This window comes from Amblyraja radiata, chromosome 20 (assembly GCF_010909765.2).
Source record: "Amblyraja radiata isolate CabotCenter1 chromosome 20, sAmbRad1.1.pri, whole genome shotgun sequence".
Classification (NCBI taxonomy): Eukaryota; Metazoa; Chordata; class Chondrichthyes; order Rajiformes; family Rajidae; genus Amblyraja; species Amblyraja radiata.
The window spans coordinates 24,628,147-24,652,622 of NC_045975.1; the positions used below are offsets into that span (position 1 = coordinate 24,628,147).

Consider the following 24,476-nt stretch of genomic DNA (forward strand, 5'->3'; position numbering starts at 1 on the left):
ACAGGTTTTCCCAATGATATTTTGATAATTCAATGATATTTTTTGTTGTCACATGTACCGAGGTACAGTGAAATGCTTTGTTTTGAACACAGAAATAACAAGACATTATGCCTGGTAAAGCCTAGTACCGCTGTATGATGTAGAAACAAGGAAATGGAGATGCTGGTTTAGATAAACAGACACAAATTGCTGGAGTAACTCAGCGGGCCAGGCAGCATCTCTAGAGAACCTGGATAGGTCCACAATGTCTCCCAATCATTGGTAAAGTAACTTCAGCAGTGCTATCAACATCAACTCAACAACAATGAGATCTAGTGCTGAATTCTGGTTAAGCCAGAACCAGCAATCGGCAGCCTTGATAGGGGTAATGAGGTGAGTGAGAAGGGAAGGCGTTATAGTTGCCTTTTACTTCATGAGAGTCGGATTGTGCGGGTCAGGTCAAGAACCTGATAGTTGTAAGAAAGTGGATGCTCCTAAACCTGGTGGTGTGGGACTTCTGTACCACCTGCCGATGGTAGCAGTGAGAAGTGGGCACGAACCGAATGGTGGGGATCCAGATGATAGATGCTGCCTTCTTGAGGCAGCACCTCATGTAGATGCTTTCAATGGTGGGGAGAGCTGTGCCTATGATAGACCGGGCTGAGTCCACCACTATCTGCAATCTCTTACATTCTTGTGCATTAGTATTGCCGCACCAGGCTATAATGCAACAATCAGGTTACTTTTACATATATACCAATGACCAGTTTGAAGATATGAGAGCCAGACTAGTCCACAGTGCCTTTACCTTCTCTGTGACTGATGCCCGATCCCCACTTTCAACACCCTAGAACAAGAATAGATATACCCTGAACTAGTCCAACCATACTAGCTGTAAGAGATGGACACACAATGCATACTCTCTGATCATCAACATTACCGGTAGTTAACATAGAATATAAATCAGTACAGCACAGGAACAGGCCCTTCAGCCCACAATGTCCATGCCATGACCAACTCTTATCTGCCTGCACATGATCCATATCCCTCCATTCCTTGCCTATCCACGTGCCTATGTCAAAGCCTCTTAAATTAAACTAATGTATCTGCCTCCACCACCACCCCTGGCAGCACGTTCCACACACTCATCACCCTATGTCTGAGAAAAACTTGTCCTGCACATCTCCTTTAAACTTTACCCCTCTCACCTTAAAGCTATGCCCTCTAGTATTTGATATTTCCATCCTGGAAAAAGGTCTACCCTATCTACACTTCTCGTAACTTTGGATCCTTCTACCAGGTATCCCTGTAACCCCCAGCATTCCAGAGAAAACAATCCAAGACTATCCAACCTCTCCCTGTAGCTAATACTCCCTAATCCAGGCATCATTCTGGTAAACCGCTGCACCCTTTCCATAGTCTCCAAATCCTTCCTGTAATAGGGCGACCAGAATTACATGCAATACTCCAAATGAGGTCTTAACCAAAGTCCTACAAAGCTGCAACATGACTTCCTGACTCTTATACTCAAATTACCTTTATTCGTTAAAAAAACTCCACAAAATGAAACTCTTACTGTATCCTGAGTGTGTCTACACATTTAATATTGCTTGTGTTATATCCAGTAGTTAGCATCTCTCTGTTGCTTGACGCATGGCACCTTGGGGCGGCACAATGGAGCAGCGGTGGAATTGCTACCTTACAGCGCCAGAGACCTCAGGTTCCATCCTGGCTAAGGGTGCTGTCTGTACGGAGTTTGTACATTCACCCTGTGACTGCATGGGTTTTCTCCAGGTGCTCCAGTTTCCTCCCACATTCCAAAGAAGTAAAGGTTTGTAGGTTAATTGGGTTCGATAAATTATGTAGGGTAGTGTTACAAAAGTGTTAGTGTATGGGGTGATCGTTGGTCAGCATGGACTCAGTGGGCCGAAGGGCCTGTATCCACTCTGTATCTCTAAACTAAACTAAACTTTCCCACTATGGCCCCCTTAGGTGATAGCCCTTCCCTTGTGTGAGGGAGGACCCTATTGAACTCTGCCCCTCAATGTCCATCAGCAGAAGGTCCCAGACTGTGTCCTCCCCCACAGAGCCTTGGTGTTGGCTGCACCGAGCTTCAGTGCGATCCTCAGCACATACTCCAGTGTTCATGTAACTGCAACATAATGATCAGGTCTATAATTGGGACTGAACTGTGGTTTGTAGATGCGATCTTTTCAACTGCTCTGCAGACTAGGTTAATGTGAGAGTGGTAGGTCAGCACAGTGGCACAGCAATAGAGTTGCTGCCTTACAGTGCCGGAGACCCAGTTTTGATCCTGACTACAGCTGCTGTCTGTACAGAGTTTGTATGTTCTACCTGTGACCATGTACGGTTTTTTACAGGTGCTCCGGTTTCCTCCCGTACTCCAAAGATGTACAAGTTTGCAGGATAATTGGCTTTGGTTAAAAAAATTGTAAATTGGCCCTAGTGTGTGGATTGTGCTAGAGTATGGGGTGATCGCTGGTCAGTGTGGAGTCGGTGGACTGAAGGGCCTGTGTCCGCAATGTGTCTCTAAAGTCTAAAGTTTAAACAATGTTGTGCAGATGTTGATTTACAAAAAAATGACACATAAGTTCTGGAGTAACTCAGCTGCTCAGGCAGCATCTCTGGAAGACATGGATAGGCAATGTTTCGGCTCGGGACCTTTCTTCAGATTAACTTTCATTAAAGGGAGAAAGCTGGGAGAGGGGCAGGACAAAGCCGAGAAAGTGATAGGTGGATAGAGGGTGGGTTATAGGGTGGGTGGGTTTCATTGGCAGATGGTTGGAAAAAGGTTGGAGATGAAAAGACATAAGGCTGTGAGCGAAGGAAATAAGGAGAGAAGAGGCGTGAAATGAGAAGCCAGAGTCAAGTTGTCCTACAACTTTAGGCTGTGCATGCCATACGCAACTTTAAGCTGTACATGCCATACGCAAAAAGAAGAAGCAGAAGAAGAAGAAGTAGAAGAAGAAGAAGAAGAAGCCAGAGGAAGGGGACTAGGTGGAAGGGAATGGGGGAAGGGGAAAGGGGGCCTACATTGTGTGAGCATCTAATTGGGGCTTAGGGAAGATACGGGGGGGAAAGAGAGTGGTAGGCAGACACAAGGAACTCCGATGCTGGTTTACCAAAAAAGACACAAAGTGCTTGATAACTCAGCAGGTCAGGCAGCATCCCTATATAGAACATGGATGGGTGACGTTTCATGTCCAGACCCTTCTTCACACTGGTAGCTGGGTGACCATCAATTAACCTGGGTGCTTTTAACTGGCCAGTTGCCCAGTTTCTACAATTGTCACCTGTGTGATAATTAGTCGTAAATGATAATTGTCCCCAAATAGTTAAAATTACTGATATGCAAAGCCATTTAATTTGACTCGCCCTCCCCCAAGCCCGATGGCACCTGGCGGTTTCGGCGTGAGTTGGCCCATTGTCACTCACTCCCTCTCTGGCCTGGCGGGCACACAGGCCTTTTGTCTGCTCGCTGAATTTTCTAGTCACTCTGTCATTATGTCAATACACCGCTTGTGAATGAGGAAAAAATGCACCATTATCAGCACCAAACAAACAAGTGTCAACATTACCACTGCCGCAAGCTGCCTGCTCTCCATCAGCACCCTTCCCCTCCCTGCCGCTAGTACGGCCAACTCATCATCAACTGGATGCTCGTTCTATACACGAGAACGAGAGGGGACCTGGTAGGGGGGCCGCGGAGAACAAGGGGGGACCCCCGCTGGGGGGCTGCCTGCAGCATGCGCAGCAACAGGCCTGGTTTGCCACTGGGAGCAGAAGATAAAACTGTTCAATGAACTTTGTGCAACGCTGTCTGTGTTGGAATCGTGGCGACTCTTGTGTATTGGTGAGGTCTGCTGTATGATTTTACCGGGTTGTATGCAAAACAAAGCATTTCACTGGACCTAGGTATGTGACAGTGAAGTATCATTGAATTGAATCAGTGAATCATTTAACGTCAACACAAGGGGGGTGAGGATTGCAAGGATAGGGGCAAAGATAATGCAATAGATGGCAAAGCACTATCACTCTGATAAGGGTGTGACTGCCCTGGTAGAATAGACTGGCATAAACACCCCCTCCCCACCATCCCCCCCCCCCCCCTCTCCTCCCTGTGCCCCACCAGGCTGCTCACCCATTCCTCCCTTTCTACACACCCCTCTCTGCACCCCCCCCCACTCATCTCTGGCCTTTGTCTGCCTATCTGCCGTCAACCAACCCCCCTCAGCGGTATCCACCTATCACTTGCCGGGCTTTGGCCCACCTCCACCTCCCAGTTTTCACTCCCCCCCCCCCCCCCCCCCCCCACCACCACCACTGCTACAATCAGTTTGAAGAAGGATCCCAACCCAAAACGTCACCTATCCATGTTCTCCAGAGATGCTGCCTGACCCACTGAGTTACTCCTGCATATTGGAGTAATCTTCTTGGGTACTGTGGAAGTGTTCTGCATGAGGGCATTAGTGGACAATGCAATCAATGGGTCATTGGCCTTTTGTGGCTTCCCGCAGCAGGACTGAATTATCCAGACTCACTCCCGGGGACCTTGCGTCCTGTCTGTGTGGAGTTTGCGCGTTCTCCATGAGACAGGGTGGGTTTCCTCCGAGTACTCCGGTTTCTTCCGACATCCCAGAGATGTGCAGGTGCGTAGGTTTTTTGATCTCTGTAAATTGCCTCTAGATTGTAGGAAGTGGATGAGAAAGTGGGATAACATAGAACTAGTGTGAACGGGTGATCGACGGTCATCGTGGACTTGTTGGGCCGATGGATCTGTCCCATGCTGTGTTTCTAAATTAAATTTGTAAATAATCGCTGGTTATATCAAGTATGTGGAATAGATGGCATTTGGAGCATTCTGAGCCACAGATGGCTGTTGAGGCCAAGTCATTGGGTATTGACAGATTCTTGATCAGTAAGGGTGTCAAGGGTTATAGGGAGAAGGCAGAAGAATGGGGTTAAGAGGGAAAATAGATCAGCCATGATTGAATGGTGGAGTAGACTTAATGGGCAGAATGGCCTAGTTCTGCTCCGATGATTTATGAATATTCATTTCAGCTTCTGCCCTAGTGCAGAATGTGGAGTTTCTGTTTGATGGAAATGCAACTCTCCAGGCCAATAACGAACCGAGACACAATAATTGACACTGGCCTTTCCCACATATCAAAATTATCATTTCTTGGCACCCAAGCTTAATTTATTTTGATAGTTTAATGCAATTGTCAAATAAGAATGATCATAGAGATACCAAAACTGTTTCCAATCTCACAACCGATCATTATAAACACATCAGTGTTCTGAAAATAATTAGCCCTCATTTCACGCAGTAATAGAAGTCATTGTACTTGTATTTTCAAGTGAGACTTAGATTTAGATCTGGGGGTTGAAGGAATCAAGGTATATGGGGAAAAAGCAGGAACGGGGTACTGATTTTAGATGATCAGCCACGATCATATTGAATGGTGGTGCTGGCTCGAAGGGCCGACTGGCCTACTCCTGCACCTATTTTTCTGTTTCTATGTATTAAATTTGTAATGCTTTAGAATATTTATAGTCATAGAGTCACACAACATGGAACAGGCCCTTTGATGCAACTTACCCGCACTGACAACAGTGTCCTATCTACACTAGTCCCTCCTGCCTTAATTTGGGCCATATCCCTCTAGATCAATCCCATCCATGTACCTGTCTAAATGTTTCTTAAACATTGCTATAGTACCAGCCTCAACTGCCTCCTCCGGTAGTTCGTTCCATACACCCACCACCCTTTGTGTGAAAAAGTTACCCCTTAGGTTCCTATTAAATCTTTCCCTCCCTCACCTGAAACCTATGTCCTCTAGTTCTTAATTAATTTCACAGGCAATTAAGTATATTGGCCAAAATTGAGGTCAGGATGAATGAAAACATAAACCGATTTTGGTGAACTTTGTTTAACCCCAGATAAAGAGGCAAAAAGAAGATGCAATTTCATTCCCTGACAATCCCTGGCCTTTCATTGTCTAAATCCACGGCCACAAGAATTGCCTGCCCTGGTGAGATACTGTAACAGCTGAAATCTTACTCAGAAGATCTTACTGCTTTCAGAACTGTTTATCCAGTGTTCGTTGGCACACAGCCCACACAGCACACTTGGGAACTGATGGGAGAAAATAAATTGGAATTGGTAATCCCTGCTTGCCTCATTGCTAGCTCTCTGGAACTATCCCCAAAGTCATTAGTTTTCTCTGATTCTTTTTACTATAACTGCACATTCTGCATATAATCTTCCTCATTGCTCTATCTATTGCTTGACTTGATTGTATTTATTTATGGTATTATCTGATTTGTGTGGATAGCTTGCGAAACAAAACTTTTCACTATACTTCGGTACGCGTGACATTAATAAACAGCCCAGACCATCACGTAAACCAACCTCCCTTCCGTTGACTCCATGTACACTTCACTCCGCCTCGGCAAGGCCACCAGTCTCACCCTAGTCACTCCCACTTCTCCCTTCTCCCAATAGGCAAGAGGTACAGAAATATGAAAACACACACATCCAGATTAAGGAACTGTTTCTTCCCAGTTGTTACCAGGCAACTGAACCATTCTATCAACAACTAGAGAGTGGTCCTGACCTACCATCTACCTCATTGGAGACCCTCGGACTATCTTTAATCTCGGACTTTACTGGACTTTATCTTGCACTAAACATTGCTCTCTTTATCCTGTATCTGTACATTGTAGATGGCTTGATTGCAATCATGTATAGTCTTTCTGCTGACTGGTTTGCACGCAACAAAAGCTTTTCACTGTACCTCGGTACACGTGACAATAAACTAAACTAAACCTAAACTTTAACCCATTGAGCTCTTCCAGCAAATAATTTATGCTACAAATGTAAATGCTGTCAATGGAAATTGCAATTCCATCAATATTTACACAGTACCTGGTCGCATGTGCTTATAATAAACTTAAACCTAAGATGCCTGTTTTTTTTTCTTCCTCTCCCATCATCCAAAGACCCAAACAGTCTTTACCAGGTGGAGCAGTACTACACTTGAATTTCTTCCAACCTAGTCAACTCCATTCACTGTTCACAAGGTGTTCACCTCCGCACTGGAGAAGCCACTTTACAGAGCACCAGCTTTATTTCTGAAAACATTCCCATGAGCTGCCTATTTCCTGGCATTCTAGTTCTCAGAACCAGTCCTTTGCTGACCTAAATGTAATAACAAGGAACTTCAGATACTGGTTTATACCAAAGATGAGTATAAAATACTCAGTGTGTCAGACAGTATCTCTGGAGAATATGGATAGGTGATGTCTGGGGTTGGGACCCTTCTTCATTCTCACCCGAAGCATCACCTATCCGCTTTTTCCAGAGATGCTGCCTAACCAACTGAGTTACTCCAGCATTTTGTATATACCGTCTCTGAGCTATCTGGACCTCCTGTGCTGTTATAACGAGGCCTAACACAAGTTTTATGAACACCATCAGTGGACGGCACAGTGGCGCAGCGGTAGAGTTGCTGCCTAAAGACCCAGGTTTGATCGTGACTATGGGTGCTGTCGGTATGGAGTTTGTACATTCCCCCACATGTTTTTTCTCCGGTGCTCTGGTTTCCTCCCACATTCTAAAGACGCTAGTTTAAATAGCTTCTGTAAATTGCTCCTAGCGTGTAGGATCCGAAACTGGGATAACATAGAACGAGTGTACGGGTGATCGATTGTCGGTGCAGACTCAGTGGGCTGATGGGCCTGTTTCCACACTATCTCTAAAACGAAACTGAACTCAACATTTCAACTTTCCAAATTCTATTTCAAATTCTATAGCACTTTGCTTTTTCCATCTGCTGCATCACTGGCTGGTCCATCTGTGATATTGACTCCCCTTTTCTCCCTGCATTCACATGGTCACAACTGTCAGGCACCCCACAGGCTGTGGGCCACAGCTCTGCATTTTCAATGTTATATTACTCCCTTTTATTCATACTCCATCATTACCCTTGTTCTATAACTTATTGGTTTATTATCGTCATGTGTTCTGGGATGAAGTAAAACATTTTATTTTGCACGCTATACAGACAAATCATTCCATATTTGAGTGCATAAAGTACAACAAATTCGAAAATAAACTGAGTGCAGAATATGGTAGAAACAAGGAAGTGCAGATGCTGTTTTACAAAAAGGACGCAAAGTACTGGAGTAACTCAATGGGTCCTGCAGGCAGCATCTCTGAAGAACATGGAAAGGTGACATTTTGGGTCGGGACCCTTCTGAGAAAACCGTGAGAATATAGTGACAGATTATCTGTTGCTTGCAAGATGGCAATAAAGGTTGATTGATTGATCTCATTAACCTACCGATTAAATGACCATTTACATCCTATGGCCTTGGCAACCCTTGCGGTTCCTAGAATTTTGAAGATGCTTCAAAATTGCATAAAATCCCAAAAATCTAAATGAGGCCCAAATCCTTTGTAACCCAATGAATTTTGGGTTCTTGATCACCTACTATTTCTGTCTAAGAGCAGAATCAGTATCAAGCGATAATAATCTGAATACAGCGTTGAACATAAAGTGCTGGGGGAACCCAGTGGGTCAGGCAGCAAATCTGGAGGACATGGATAGGCTACAGTTCAGTTTGGGATCTTTCTTTAGACTCTTCAGGGTCCCATCCAAAAATGTTGCTTATCCATGTCCTCCAGAGTTGCTGCCTGACCCACTGAGTTCCTCCAGCACTTTGTGTTCTACACAAGATTCCAGCATCTGCAGTTACTTGTGTCTACATAAACAGAATATCGGTGTTTAGTTTAGTTTTGCGATTTAGAGATACAGAGCGGACAACTGCCTACCGAGTCCGCGCTGACCAGCGATCCCCGCACATTAACATTATCCTACACACAAGCGACAATTTACAATTTTTAACGAAGCCAATTAACCTACAAACCTGTAGGTCTTTGGAGTGTGGGAGGAAACCGGAGTACCTGGAGAAAACCCATGCAGGTCACGGGGAGAACGTACAGACTCCATACAGAGAGCACATGTAGTCAGGATCGAACCCGGGTCTCTTGCCTGGAGTAGGGGAATCGGGGACCAGAGGACTTAGGTTCAAGTTGAAGGGGAAAAGATTTAATAGGTAACTTTTTCACACAAAGGGTGGTGAGTGCATGGATCAAGCTGCCAGAGGACGTAGTTGAGGCTGGGACTATCCCAACGTTTCGGAAACAGTTAGACAGGTGCATGGATAGGACAGGTTTGGAGGGATAGGGACCAAGTGTGGGCAGGTGGGACTAGTACAGCTGGGACATTTTGTCCGGTATGGGCAAGTTGGGCTGAAGGGCCTGTTTCCACACTGTATCACTCCATGCCCAATTGCTGTGCTATTTTATAGCTGGGTTGATGTGGAGTGAAATATTTTACACTGAAAAGCTGTCACAGAGCGGATTTATACATTTCTCCTTGCAGCAAATATGCCTGTGAGTTTGTAGGAGTTGTTTGCCACTTATCCTGTCAAGGCCTGTTACCATAGTGATATCACCCAGGCCTTCCTCTGGAGAAAAGCAACAATGGCATTTTTTTATATTTCAGACAATTTACTTGTTTGGCAGAGGTCAAGGGTTGGTTGGAGGTGGGGTTGCAGACAGAAGGAGAGATAAATTTAAAGGCTAGAAGCCAGACAGAAGGAAAATAGCAACAGGGGGAAATATTCAATTGTGGGAAGTATTGGGATAAGGTTCACTTCAAGTTTGTAATTTATTTCATTGGGGTAAAATGGATTAAAGCTGAAGGATAGTTCTGACAAACTGCACGTTTAGTTTAGCTTTAGTTTAGAGATACAATGCTGAAACAGGCCCTTCGGCCCATTAGGTCCACACCAACCATCCATCTCCCGTTCACACTAGTTCTATTTCCTACACAAGAGAGATGATTTTGTCAGAAACCAATTAACCTACAAAGCTACACATCTTTAGAATGTGGGAGGAAACCGGAGTAACCAGAGAAAACCCATGCGGTCACAGGGAGAATATGCAAACTCCACGCAGACAACACCCTTAGTCGGGATCGAACCCGGGTCTCTGGCGCTGTGAGGCAGCAGCTCTACCACTGTGTCACCAAGAACAGGGAGGAATTACAAAAGGGATTCAGGGAAATGGGACAGACACTGCTGACAGATATTAATAAGGTGTTAGCTACTAACCTGCAAGGGCGGGAGTGATTTAATGTAACGGTGAATGGTTTGTCGGGTGAAGGGGATGGATTGAAGAATTTCCACCGTGCAAGGAATGGCTGCTGGTTGCCACTCCCGTGTTTACTTTTAACCCGTTTGCCAGAGGTAAACAGGAATCCTGTACTTGCTACGATACAGGATCAGGAAGACCTCGCCTGGGGAAGCGAGGCCGAAAGTAAAGTCTTTGTCCAAACAGTTAAGAGCTTTACCTTTCCGATTGTGTGAGACCTCAGCTTTTATCTTTGTAGAAATAAAATGTAACATGAATACTTTGTGTACTATCCGACTGATAGCAAATCTAATGATTCTCCCAAATGTACATTTGCATTTTATGACCCTCATCACCTGAAATTCCCCTTCACCTGTATCCACCTATCACCTGCCAAGCTTTGTCCTGCTTCCATCTCTCTCCCAGCTTCTGCCTGCCCCAGCCCACCATCACCACTTTCAGTCTGACGAAGGGTCCCAATCAAAAAACATCACCTACCGTATCCTCCAGAGATGCTGCCCGACCCACTGAATTACTCCAGCATTTTTGTGTTCTACGAAAGATTCCAGAACTGCAGATAGACTCAAAGTGCTGGAGGAACTCAGCGGGTCAGGCAGCATTTCTGGAGAACATGGATAGGTGACATAACTTTGGTATAAAGCAGCATCTGCAGTTCCTTTTTGTTACACTCTAGAACTGCAGTTCCTTATGCCACTATTTGCATTTTATGACACTATTTTAAATATGTTATGATATGAAGCTGTTCTATGATTAAGAATACTTCTATTAATATTTTACAAGAGAGTGTTTTTAAGTGTATAATTACATTGACTGTATACAGCTATCTTTCTCTACACGACTCGTAAAACTAGGCACAATTAACTGCAGATGCTGGTTTACAAAAGTAGACACAAAATGCTCAGCGGATCAGTCAGCATCTTTGGGGAACATGGATAGGTGACATTTCAGGTTGGGTTTCTACTTCTTGAGAAAGGGTCCGCCAGAGATGCTGCCTGACCCGCTGAGTTACTCCAGCACCTTGTGTCTTCAAAGGAAACCAGAATATGTTCACTGCACAGCCTCTTCCCCAGGCAGGTCTCTTACATAAAGTATCAGACACGCCATGCAGTTAAAGGGACCTTTTAGTCCTGGATTCTGGAGTTAATTTAAGTTAGAAATGTTGGGTTGATAAACTCATACTGTTAATGTATTATCAGCACATCAACACATCAGCCGATGTAGTGATACCACAGATGTAAGTAACGTAGATCAGTACGACAATGATCTACATCACTGTACTGGTCAGATCAATGTACGAGTGCAGATTATTGATGTACTGATCCAATCATGCTATTGATTCTAACAAGTATCATTGTAGGAAGGAATTGCAGAAGCTGGTTTATACTGAAGATAGACCAACAATGCTGGCGTAATTCATCAGGTCAGGCAGCATCTCTGGAGAAAATTAAATATTTAATATTTCTAAAGGTCTGAAGAAGGGTTCCAACCTGAAATGTCACCTATTACTTTTCTTCAGCAATGCTGCCTGACCTGCTGAGCTACTCCAGCACTTTGTGTCTATCTTTGGTGTAAATCAGCATCTACAGTCCCTTTCTACACATTTTATCTGCTCCACTCTGAAAACTCCTCAAGGTATGCCAACTTTAAGTCTGAAGAAGCGTCTCGACCTGAAACGTCACCTATTCTTTTTCTCCAGGGATGCTGCCTGGCCCACTGAGTTACTCCAGCATTTTGTGTCGATCATTGATGTACCGGTCATAATCAATGTCTCCCATGGAATCAGACCAGGGGAGCTGTAGGGAGCAAGGTGTAGGAGCCTGAAAACTGTAACATCCAAGTTCAGGAACAGCTTCTTCCCTACTGCCATCAGGCTATTAAACACTACAACCTCAAATAAGCTCTGAACTACAATAGACTATTATTATTATTATTATTATTATTATTATTATTATTATTATTATTATTATTATTATTATTATTGCACTGCTATTGTTTGTTTATTTAGTATGTGTATGTGTGTATATATATATATATATATATATATACTATATATCCACTTACATACACTCTCGAATACAAGTAGATGTGCTGGTCAGAATCAATAGCTCTCAGAGTTGGAGGGTGGGTTGCTGGACAGTGGAAGTTGTTTGTGTGGACATGCCTTGATCTAGCTTGTTTCTCTAGTTCATCTTTCATTTCCTAACCATTGGCTGCCCCTTAAACTACCACAGCTGTAGACCCTGCTCTAAGCCCTCCCTCTCTTTTTCCTGCTCATCCTCTCACTCTCAGACAAACTGTCCAGCATCACCATTTATTTCCTTTGAATGATGTCTGTGGATGGCTGTGAGACATTTGTCTCCATTAGGGAAGGTACATGTGAGAACCTGTGTCCTCAGCTCTCCCTCCACTCAATGAGCAGATACGGAGGGGTAGAGGCATAAAGTGCATCTTTACCTCGTCATCTCTACATATGCAAAACCAGATCCCAAATTTGCAAGAGCAGTGTTAAATCTGATCTCTGTACCCCGAAAGAGAGACTGATGACACAACAGACTAACCCTTATTCAAATTGCTGTCCAGAATGATATCAGTCTGAAGAAGGGTCCCGATGCAAACGCACCTATCCATGTGCTCCAGAGATGCTGCCTGACCCGTTGAGTTTGTATATTTAGTTCCTTCGGCTGAAATAGCAAATCCAAAAACAAACTGCTTTAAGACTCATCCAGTCCAAGCCTTAGTTTTAAATATCCTATCAGGGGGACCAACATTGATGCTGCATCTTAGTTGGGCTGAAGGGCCTGTTTCCATGCTATATGGCTATGAGTCTTTGTCCAATGCTTACAAAGAGAAGGAGGGATTTAGCTCAGCACAATAAACTATTTCCTTCCCTAAACATCTCGGGCTGAGGTGTGATGTGGCTGCAATATACACCATCTCTCCTTCCTAATGCTCTTGTCCACCCTACTCCTCTTGATTCTCCTCTTTTGTGTGGTACTTGTGGATTCCACATTGTTAAGTAAATATTCTAAAGCTCTCAGGCCCTAATAAATTTGTTCTATAAACTATATTTTACTTAAGAACATTGCCAGGAGCAGTAAAACCCTCATCTGTTATAAACAAATACAAGGTTAATCATTATACAGCCATGATTGCAAGGCACTAGCTTGAGTACTGATGTAACCAGCTCAAAGTCCAAGGGTAATTTCTTTTGTATATTAACTGCAAAAGTTTGCTAAGTCTGGCCGATCCTGTAAACCCTGCCATAGACCTTGTAAATACATCCAAGGAGCATCGACTGACTTCAGTCAATGATATGCCTCCACCACCTCTGAGATCTGGTTCTCACAATAGGGCTGCCTGGGTTGAATGCTTGGAGTCCATATGCATCAAACTGAGCAATCAATATGTGTTTACAGCAATCAGTAATTAGGAGAAAGCCCTGGCGATTTATCAATGGAGAGATTAGGGACATTAAATCATATTTTTGCCTCTGGCAAAATGGGATTGCCGACCATTAATCCCCGTTCACATTATTTCTTTGTTATCCCACTTTCTCATCCACTCCCTACGGACAAGGGGCAATTTTACAGAGGCCAATTAACCTGCAAACAGTGGCGGACTGGCCAGGGTGTCAGCTTACCCGATGGCAAGTGGGCCCCTGATGAAGTGGGCCCCCTATATCAAGTGGGCCCTTGATGAAGTGGGCCCCCTTTGTCTCCTGGCAACCAATATTTTTAGACTCAGTCCGCCACTGCCTGCAAACCCGTAATTCTTTGGGATGTGGGAGGAAACCAGAACACATGGAGGAAATCCCACGCGGTCACAGAGAGAACGTGCAAATAACATACACACAGCACCCGAGGTCAGGATCGAAGGCCTGGAGTTGTGAGGCAGCAGCTCTACCAGCTGGATCGCTGTGCCTTCTGTTTTCCAGAGATGCTGCCTGACCCACTGAGTTACTCCAGCACTCTGTGTCTTTTTTTTTGTTGTAAATCAGCATCTAGAGTTCCTTGTTTCTACTGTGTTTTTAGACCCGTTATGCAGTTGCAGGTAAGAATTGCATTGTTCTGTTTTTGCTACATATGGCAATTAAACGCTTGACATTCAGTAACATTACGAAGCAATCTGAGTTTTTAAAAAAGCCAATCACTTTGGGATACTTCTTAGTGATACTTAATGTTGTGTTTGTTTGTCAAATAAATTATCCATACTATAGTTTAGTTTAGTTTGGAGATACAACACCGAAACAGGCCCTTCGGCCCACCAAATCCGTTCCGACCAGCGATCACCCTAGCTGGTACACTAGCACTATCCTACACACTAAGGACAATTTACTTTTTTTTACCGAAGCTAAATCAACCTAAAAACTTGTACGTCTTTAGATTGTGAGAGGAAAATATATTAACAGCCAGAGATAGTTTCCAACAGCACAATAGACACAATAGAACAATCATGATCGAATGACGGAGCAGATGCGATGGGCTCCTAATTCTGCTCCTATATCTTATGAACATATGAACTTCTGACACAACTAGACACATCAACTCTGCATTATGCCGGGGACTCGTAGTCCTGATTACTATTGACTGAGCCTTTCCAGGAGAGGGTGATGATAGGGCCATTACTAATGAGTAATAGACTTTGGGGCAGCATGGTGGCACGGCACAATCCTGATTATGGGTGCTGTCTTTACGGAGTTTGCACATTCTACCTGTGACAGCGTGGGTTTTCTCTGGGTGCTCCGGTTTCCTTGCACACTCCAAAGACGTGTGAGTTTGTAGGTTAATTAGCTTCAGCGCGTACGTAGGATAGTGCTAGTGTAGAGGAAATCGCTGGTCAGCGTGATGAGATGCAAGGCCTGTTTCTGCGCTGTATCTCTAAACTAAACTTAGTCTCTACCTGTACAGCTTCAATCAGATAGCTCCACAGCTCTGCTCCTCCCTGACAGTCGGCATCACACACCCGGACAGTTACAATCAGTCTACCTTGCCCATTCTTCTTGCTTAAAACATCCCAGATTACATATCACATTTTAAGGCAGAGATAGATAAATTGTTGATTAGTACAGGTGTCAGAGGTTATGGGGAGAAGGCAGGAGAATGGGGTTAGGAGAGAGAGAGATAAATCAGCCATGATTGAATGGCAGAGTAGACTTGATGGGCCGAATGGCCTAATTCTACTCCTAATCATTATGACCTTATGTCCAACATTAAGCCAGTCACAGCTATTCCACACTTTAGTTCAATCATGGCATAACTGTACTTAACAAGGTCACTTGGCCTCACGACAGAGGAGCGGTCAATTATTTTGTGTGTAGCCCAGTCCGTCACACAGACCAGACTCCCCACCAGTGACTCCATCTGCACTTCACACAGCCTTGGGAAAGCAGCCAACATCATCAAAGACTTGTCCCACCCCGATCATTCCTTCTTCTCCCTGCTTCCATTAGGCAGAAAGTACAGAAGCTTGAAAGTGTGCACCAACCGACTCAGGAACTTCTTCCCCTCTGTTACCAGGCGCCTGACGGTCCTTCCATAAACTAGGGTACTGTCAGATTCACCTCTTCCCCCATTGCTGACAGTGGACTTTTTCTCTGGAACTGATGCGCTACAATGCTGAGAACTACATTCTGCACTCTGTATCTCTCCACTTGCTCTATCTATTGTACTTGAGTTTGGCTTGATTGTATGGTATATGTGTGGTATATCTGATCTGATTAAATGGCATGCAAAACAAAGCATTCCACTGTATCTCGCTGCACATGACAATAATAAACCTAAACCAATGAATTGCCTCTATTGTTACATAACTGGACACAGCAGACTCAGCCACAGATCCATAAACAAGGACATGATGAATGATTAGTTACACTATTGTCCAAGCTTTTTGTGGAGATAGAAATTGCACAGTGCTGGGATACCCGTGTTCTTTTTTGAATTACATTCACAATGATGGAGGTGAATAAAATAATCACATTCTATTTTACACTCTATATATTGAGAAATAAATGTTGGCCGAGACAAACAGAATAAATCTTCATTCTTCTCTGAGGAACATCACAGGAAATTTTACATCCAGCAGAGAGAGCAAATAAATCAGCATTTTAATATCTTATCTCAAACGCAGCACTTCTGACAATCAACACTCCCTTGGATCTGCACTGAAGTGACAGCCCAGATAAGGTTCTGTAGTCTGGGCACGGGCTTCGATCCACAACCGAGCTCACTGATGATTGAACTGATTGAAAGGTACAGCCCACCCAGTCCACTCTGACCATCCATCACCCTTTCACACTGGTTCTACGTTTCGTATCTACTCTATACACACTGGGGGTAAATTTTTCAGAGGGCCAATTAACCTAGAAACCCGCACAACTTTGAGAGCACCCAGTGGAAACCCACGTGGGCACAAGGAGAATATGCAAACTCCACATGGAGACAGCACCCGAGGTCAGGATCGAACCTGGGTCTTTGGGTATAGGTCTCATCCCTACACACTCAGAGCAATTTGCAAATTAACCTGTAAACTCGTAGTTCTTTGGGTTGTGGGAGGAAACCAGAACACCTGGAGAAAACCCACGAGATTGCAGGGAGAATGTGCAAATACCACATGGACAGCACCCGAGGTCAGCATCGAACCCAGGTCTCTGATGCTGTGATGCAGCAGCACTACCAGCTGCACCACTGTGCCGCCATGATGGGAATATCATCAAGCACAAGTTTTGTAATTGAATCCCAAATCTGTAATAGTCAATGAAAAACTGTGTTTTTTTTAAATCTACAATCTCTAACATTTCTCATAACAACAGGCATAAAAGATGAATGATAAACAGTCTCTAACATTTGTCTTTGTAACAGATCTACCATCATTTATCCATGGCACTACAATATTCCTTGAACCTGGTCCCTGTATTTGTCACCTTCTCATAGAGGTTTGTCTCATCATCAATCTTTGCTTATATTACACTTGATCTCTTCATCCTAAGTCTGACATTTCTGTCCTGGGCCTCGGTGGTCTCATGTCAGTGTGAGGCCAAACACAAATTGGAGGAACAGCAGTGCATATATCATAGAAACATAGAAACATAGAAACATAGAAAATAGGTGCAGGAGTAGGCCATTCGACCCTTCAAGCCTGCACCGCCATTCAATATGATCATGGTAGCCCTTGATATTGCTTGATAGGTATCACTTGATAGCCTACCACTCAGAGGTATTGACTATTAATTTCTCTAATTTCAAATAACCTTTGCATTCCTTCTCTCCATCCCTCCCCTCCCCTACCCCAGTCGTCATGCTGGTTTCCTAGTTTCACCATTCGCGTCCAATCGCTACAGCCAACAGTGGACCATTGTGGGCCCCTTGTCCATTGGTGCCGGCTCTGAATTGTTCTGTACCTTTTCATACCTCTAGTTTCCCTCTCCCCGGTCTCGAAATGTCAGCTATTCCTTTTCTCCAGAGATGCTGACTGACCCGCTAAGGTACTCTAACATTTTGTGTCTATCTTTGGAATAAATAGCTGATGGCTAAACATTAATTGTTATGACAAAATGCTAGTAACAGCAAACTGATCTGAAGACTTTCTTATTCTGCAGTCCTACACAAGTACTATCACTATCGCACCTACACTAGTACTATCACTATCACCCCTACACTAGTACTATCACTATTACTCCTACATTAGTACTATCACTATCACCCCTACACTAGCACTATTACTATCACCCCTACACTAGCACTATTACTATCACCCCTACACAAGTACTATTACTATCACCCCTACACTAGCACTATTACTATCACCCCTACACTAGCACTATTACTATCACCCCTACACTAGCACTATTACTATCACCCCTACACTATTACTATCACCCCTACACTAGCACTACCACTTACACTAGGGACACTCTACATTTGTTTTAACTGCTTGTGAGATTGACATCATTGTGCAGCCACATCCCAGTGAGTGGTCTTTTCAAATGCTTGTATAATCCACTGGAGGTGCATGGCCTTTAGAGATGGCCGCTTTGTGGGGAACGGGGAACTTTCAAGATGGCAGCAGACGGAGGAGAGGAACGAAGTTGGTGAGCATGCTGGGGGCTCTCGGAGGTGATCTGGGGTGGTGTTCCAGGGTAAGTGGCTTGGGACACAGCCACCCTGGGAGCAGTGGCCGTGTGAGGCGAAGGGACGACGCGTTTGCGGGTCGATGTGTCCGAGTCGAGGTGTCGGTAGAGTGGGCCTCTGGAGGCCCTGCAGCAATCCAGGGCTGGATTTGATCGGCCAGCCCTCTAAGAGGCTGAGTGCGAGGTATGGAAGCAGCCTGCAGTAGCACGGAGCGGTGGAGGTCACCGACCACATCGCCTGGCCAGGCCCGACCCCTGCAACCACAACCCAGTGCCATCACCTGGACAACGGGCCTTTATGGCCAGGTTAAGTTTACATATTAAACAACTTTGAGCTTGAAGTCAACAAGAAACATGGTACCTCTTGTGTACTCCCTCAGTGTAATCTTACATTCTTACACTCATAAGTTTATACGTTTTTGGAACAGAATTAGGTCATTCGGCCCATCAAGTCTACTCCGGCCAGTCAATCATTGCTGCTCTATCTTTCCCTCTCAACCCCATTCTTCTACTTTCTCCCCATAACCCCTGACACTCTTGAATTTAGCTATGATTGTAAGATTTTTACTGAACTGTATGTAAAAAAATTAATTTACTGTACCTAGAACCATTAACCCCTGGTAAATCAATAGTTTGTCCAATGGACATCAGTGCACCTGCTACATAATGATTAATTTGGGTGGAATTCTTGCCTTCAAAGATTCCAGAATATAAATTCAATATTCTGGAAAACTGCACAGAACACCTACAAACAACGTACTGTACAAAACATTGGAAGCAGAAGGTACATTTGCAAACAGCAATAATACACAGCAGGTCAGTCAGCATCAGAAATGAAGATGATCCATGAATATTTTGCCAAGTGGAACCTGATGGTCTGTTGCTGAGGACCTGGTTTGTACTGTTAGCACCTGTCTTATTTTAAATAAAACATTTGTTGTACAGGATAAACAGTGTTAAGGTATTAAGCATTGTACAGGATAAACAGTGTTAAGCATAATTTTTACTTCAAATATAATCTTTATATGCTGACCTGTGTGGTAATGTCTGAAGGGGCCATCCGCATAAGCCATTCGGGACTGGGCTACCTCTTGGTCTGTGTACAAGTGAGAATAGATCATAAACAAATATATCAATTTTCATGCTTCCTCTTTATTCCATTTCAGTTTTTGCCACCTGAAGGCATTGCCTCTTCCTGGCCTGGGGAAGGTCAGAGTTGATCCTGATCCCATCTTTATCCAGCATTCACAGCACAGGAACACTTTACTGCATGAGTTAATAGAAAGTGTTCAGAATTACATTTTCCCCTCTTAACCTGGATGTACAGGGGCCAGTTGCATCGACTTGGTTTCTGGTTTGATTGAGAGCAGATGATTCAACTTGCAGTCTGAAGAAGGGTGCTAAACCAAAACATCACCTATCCATGTTCTCCAGAGATGCAGTCTGACCCATTGAGTTACTCCAACATTCTGGACCTTACAATTCAACCTTTCCTCTGATTCAGCTTCAGATCAGCCTCTTTAAAGAAGTTAGTAAAAAAACAATGGAGCAAATTGCTGGGACTTAGACAAGAATGTTAAGTAGTCCCAATGGGAGTAGACGCAGAGAATTGAAGGATCATTATTGATGATTTTTTTTTTTTTTTAAAGGGATGCATGGAGTACTCAGCAGATCAGGTAGCATCTCTGGAGAACATGGGCAGGTGATGATTTAGTTTGGGATCCTTCTTCAAACCCTTTTTCAGTCTGAAAAAGGGTCTGAAGAAGGATCACTTATCCATGGTAGACAAAAATGCTAGAGAAACTCAGCGGGTGAGGCAGCGTTTATGGAGCGAAGGAAATAGGTAACGTTTCGGGACAAAACCCTTCTTCAGACTGATGTGAGGGTGGGGGGGAGAAGAAAGGAAGAGGGAGGTGGAACCAGTGGGCTGAGGGAGAGCTGAGAAGGGGAGGAGAAAGTAAGGACTACCTAAAATTAGAGAAGTCAATGTTCATACCGCTGGGGTGTAAACTGCCCAAGCGAAATATGAGGTGCTGCTTCTCCAATTTACAGTTGTCCTCACTCTGGCCATGGAGGAGGCCCAGGGCAGAAAGGTTGGATTCGGAATGGAAGGGGGGGTTGAAGTGCTGAGCCACCAGTAGATCAGGTTGGCTATTGTGAACTGAGCGGAGGTGTTCGGCGAAACGATCGCCAAGCCTACGCTTGGTCTCACCGATGTAGATCAGCTGACATCTAGAGCAGCGGATGCAATAGATGAGGTTGGAGGAGATGCAGGTGACATCTAGAGCAGCAGATGCAATATGTTCTGCATGACCTGTTGAGTTACTCCAGCACTTTGTGTCTTTTTCTTTTGTAAACCAGCATCTACTGTTCCTTGTTTATACATTAATTACCTAGTTTATCCTCTGTAATAGGCAGAATATTGGAATTAACCCCAAGGGGCTAAATAAAGCTTGATTTAGAAAAAAGCCATCATGAATTTGTTCAGGGAAGATTGAGATTGAATAACTTGATGAACTATTTGTGAAGGTAATAAAGAGAATTGACAAGGGCAGGTGCATTTGATGTAATAATAATAATAATAAATTTTATTTATTGGCGCCTTTCAAGAGTCTCAATGACACCTTACAAAAATTTAGCAAGTAGAGGAAAAACATGTAAGCGGAATGAAATAAATAGTAGAGACATGACTAGTACACAAATTAAAGACAGAATTCAATTCAAAACACAATATGAGGCAATTCAAGCACAGATGAAAAGGGAGGGGGACGTGGGGCTAAGGATAGGCAGAGGTGAAGAGATGGGTCTTGAGGCGGGACTGGAAGATGGTGAGGGACACGGAATTGTGGATCAGTTGGGGGAGGGAGTTCCAGAGCCTGGGAGCTACCCTGGAGAAGGCTCTGTCCCCAAAACTGCGGAGGTTGGACTTGTGGATGGAGAGGAGACCGGCTGATGTGGATCTGAGGGACCGTGAGGGTTGGTAGGGGGAGAGGAGGTCAGTGAGATATGGGGGGGCCAGATGGTGGAGGGCTTTGTAGGTGAGGACCAGGATTTTGTAGGTGATCCGGTGGGAGATGGGAAGCCAGTGAAGTTGTTTGAGGACTGGAGTGATGTGATGCCAGGATTTGGTGTGGGTGATGAGTCGGGCGGCTGCGTTCTGGACCAGTTGGAGTCGGTTGATGTAGGTGGAGCTGATGCCAAGGAGAAGTGAGTTGCAGTAGTCCAGTCGGGAGGAGATGAAGGCATGGATGAGTCTTTCAGCAGCGGGAGGTGTGAGAGAGGGTCTGATTTTGGCGATGTTGCGGAGGTGAAAGAAGGAGGTTTTAATGACATGGCGGATGTGAGGCTCAAGGGAGAGGGTGGAATCAAAGATCACGCCAAGGTTGCGGGCCTGGGGAGATGGGGAGACAGTGGTGCCGTCGATGGTGAGAGTGGGGTTATTGATTTTGCTGAGTGTGGATTTGGAGCCTATCAGCATGTAGCATCCATGGATTTTGGCAAGAATTTTGATGATGATGGTCAAGTTAATAAATCCCATTAGATCCACGAAAAATGGTCAAATTGCATCCAAAATTTGTTAGTTAGCAAAAAGAAAAGTATAAAGGTTGACAGGTGCTTTGGTGAGTGGGAGGCAGTTAACAATGGGATTCCACTGGGATCTACACTTGGCCCTTTGCTTTGCTTAATGCATGGTTTAGATTTAAGTACAGTGAACATGGTAAAGAGGTGTGCAAGAAGGAACTGTAGATGCTGGTTTCAACTGAAGATAGATACGAAAAGCTGGAGTAACTCAGCGGGACAGGCAGCATCTCTGGAGAGAAGGAATGGGTGATGTTTCCGGATCGAGACCCTTTTTCCTCTTCTTCTGTGCTGGTCGAGACCCTTCTTCAGACTGGTTAGGGATAAGGGAAGCGAGAGATATAGACGGTGATGTGGAGAGATAAAGAACAATAAATGAAAGAAATGCAAAGACAAAGTAATGATGAAAAAGGAAACAGGCCATTTTAAGCTATTTGTCGGGTGAAAATGAGAAGCTACTGTGAATTGGGTGGGGGTGGGATAGAGAGAGAGGGAATGCCAGGGCTACCTGAAGTGAGAGAATTCAATATTCATACCACTGGGCTGTAAGCTGCCCAAGCGAAATATGAGATGTTGTTCCTCCAATTTTCGTTTAGCCTCACTCTGACAATGGAGGAGACCGAGGACAGAAAGGTCTGTGTAGGAATGGGTAGGAGAGTTAAAGTGTCCAGCAACCGGGAGATCAGGTTGGTTCACACGGGCTGAGCGAAGGTGTTCCTGCATTTGGTTTCCTCGATGTATAAGAGTTCACATCTTGAACAACGGATACAGTAGATGAGGTTGGAGGAGGTGTCAGTGAACCTCTGCCTAACTTGAAAGGACTGGATAGAGTCGATGGAGGAGGTATAGCGACAGGTGTTGCATCTTCTGCGGTTGCAGGGCAAGGTACCTGGGAAGGGGGTGGTTTGGGTGGGAAGGGATGAGTTAACCAGGGAGTTGCAGAGGGGACAGTCTCTGTGGAAGGCAGAAAGGGGTGGAGATGGGAAAATGTGGCTAGTGGTGGGATCCCGTTGGAGGTGAAGGAAATTTCGGAGGATTATGTGTTGTATGCGACGGTTGATAGGGTGGACGGTAAGGACTAGGGGGACTCTGTCTCTGTTACGACTAGGGGGAGGGGGGGCAAGGGCAGAGCTGTGGGGTACCGAGGAGACACGATGGAAGGCCTCATCTATGATGGGAGAGGAGAGGGATGGTCGGCGTGGACTCGTTGGACTGAGGGCCTGTTTCCATGCTGTATTTCGAAACTAAAATAAACGGTTTGGCGACCATCTGAAAACGGAATCGGTAGAAGGGTCCTGACTCAAAATGTCACCTATCCAAGTTCTCCAAAGATGCTGCCTATCCCGCTGAGTTACTCCAGTACTTTGTGCCATTTAAAAAAATTAACGGCCTTTCCATCTCTTCACCTCTACCCCATTGCAGACATTGGATTTTGTCAATGGAACTGGTGCCCTTCAATGCTGAGAATTATATTCTGCATTCTTTATCTTCCCCTTTGCTTTACCTATTGTACTTAAATTGGCCTTAATTGTATATATGTATAGTATTGTCTGATCTGACTGGATAGCATGCAAGTCAAAGCTTTTCACTGTACCTCAGTACACGTGACATTTAAACCTTAACAATCTGCCAGAGGTACACAGTGGCTCGAGCATATCTGTGGGGGCACTGGTATTGATGGTTTCAGGGTTGCTTTAAAAGAGCTTTTAGCACATCTTCTCCTGTTGATTTGAAAATGCAGCATTGATGTAAATAAACAAAGTTGACCATCACTTAAGGCTGATCTGGGTCTGCTGAATGGTTCCGACCTGAAATATCACCTATCCATGTGTTTCAGCTTCAGAGATGCTGCCTGAGTTACTCCAGCACTTTGTGTACTTTGGGCAGATGTAAAGCTTGGCTCGTTTCTCTCCGGCTTCTTGAACAATGTAAGACATTACAAAACCCTCTTCACGCATCCTTGCTATAGTTGGGTGTTAAGGACAGCGTTTCTTTTTAAAAGAGGAGCCAAAAAAGCCCTGATTTTGAGACTTAAACAGAGATCAAAATGGTAGAAGTCCCATTACTCAAATTCCTTTCTAAATGCGAGTGTGACACTTTTATAAGAGGCCTAAGTGAATACACGTTTTTTTAAATGTGATCCTGAATAAAGCTTCCTTAATAAATTGACCTATTTTGTTAATTTGGCATTAAAGCCTAACATAAAAATTATTGTATAATCGATGCCAGAACAATGATGTATTTTGTAAAAGTCAAATGTAAGATGAAAGTTTACTGTAAATGGCAGGATCCTTGGGAGCATTGATGCACGGAGGGATCATGGGGTGCATGTTTAGTGGCAACACAAGTAGATAGGGTGGTAAAGACGCCAAATGGCATAATTTATTTGTTAGGACACTGAGTCTAAAAGTTGGGAAGTCATTTAAAAGTATACAAGTACAAAACTTTGGTTAGGCCACATTTGGTACAAACATTGGTTAGGCTACAATTTGTACAAATCATTGTTTAGGCCACATTTGGAGTATTGGTTTCAATTCTAGTTGCCGC

The 24,476-nt window shown here is 44.3% G+C and overlaps 1 protein-coding gene across 7 annotated transcripts in view; it reads right to left on the reverse strand.

Moving 5' to 3' along the window:
* The window catches only part of myrf (myelin regulatory factor), a 162,942-nt gene that overhangs the window by 133,337 nt on the left and 5,129 nt on the right, over positions 1 to 24,476 (reverse strand). For 6 of the 7 annotated variants that reach the window (XM_033039067.1, XM_033039064.1, XM_033039062.1 and 3 more), the window contains exon 2: positions 19,384 to 19,446. The exons of the other annotated variant lie outside the window; for it this stretch is intronic. In XM_033039067.1, the coding sequence (XP_032894958.1) occupies positions 19,384 to 19,446 (63 nt within the window). The remainder of the gene's footprint in view (positions 1 to 19,383; positions 19,447 to 24,476) is intronic. 7 annotated transcript variants of the gene reach the window in all.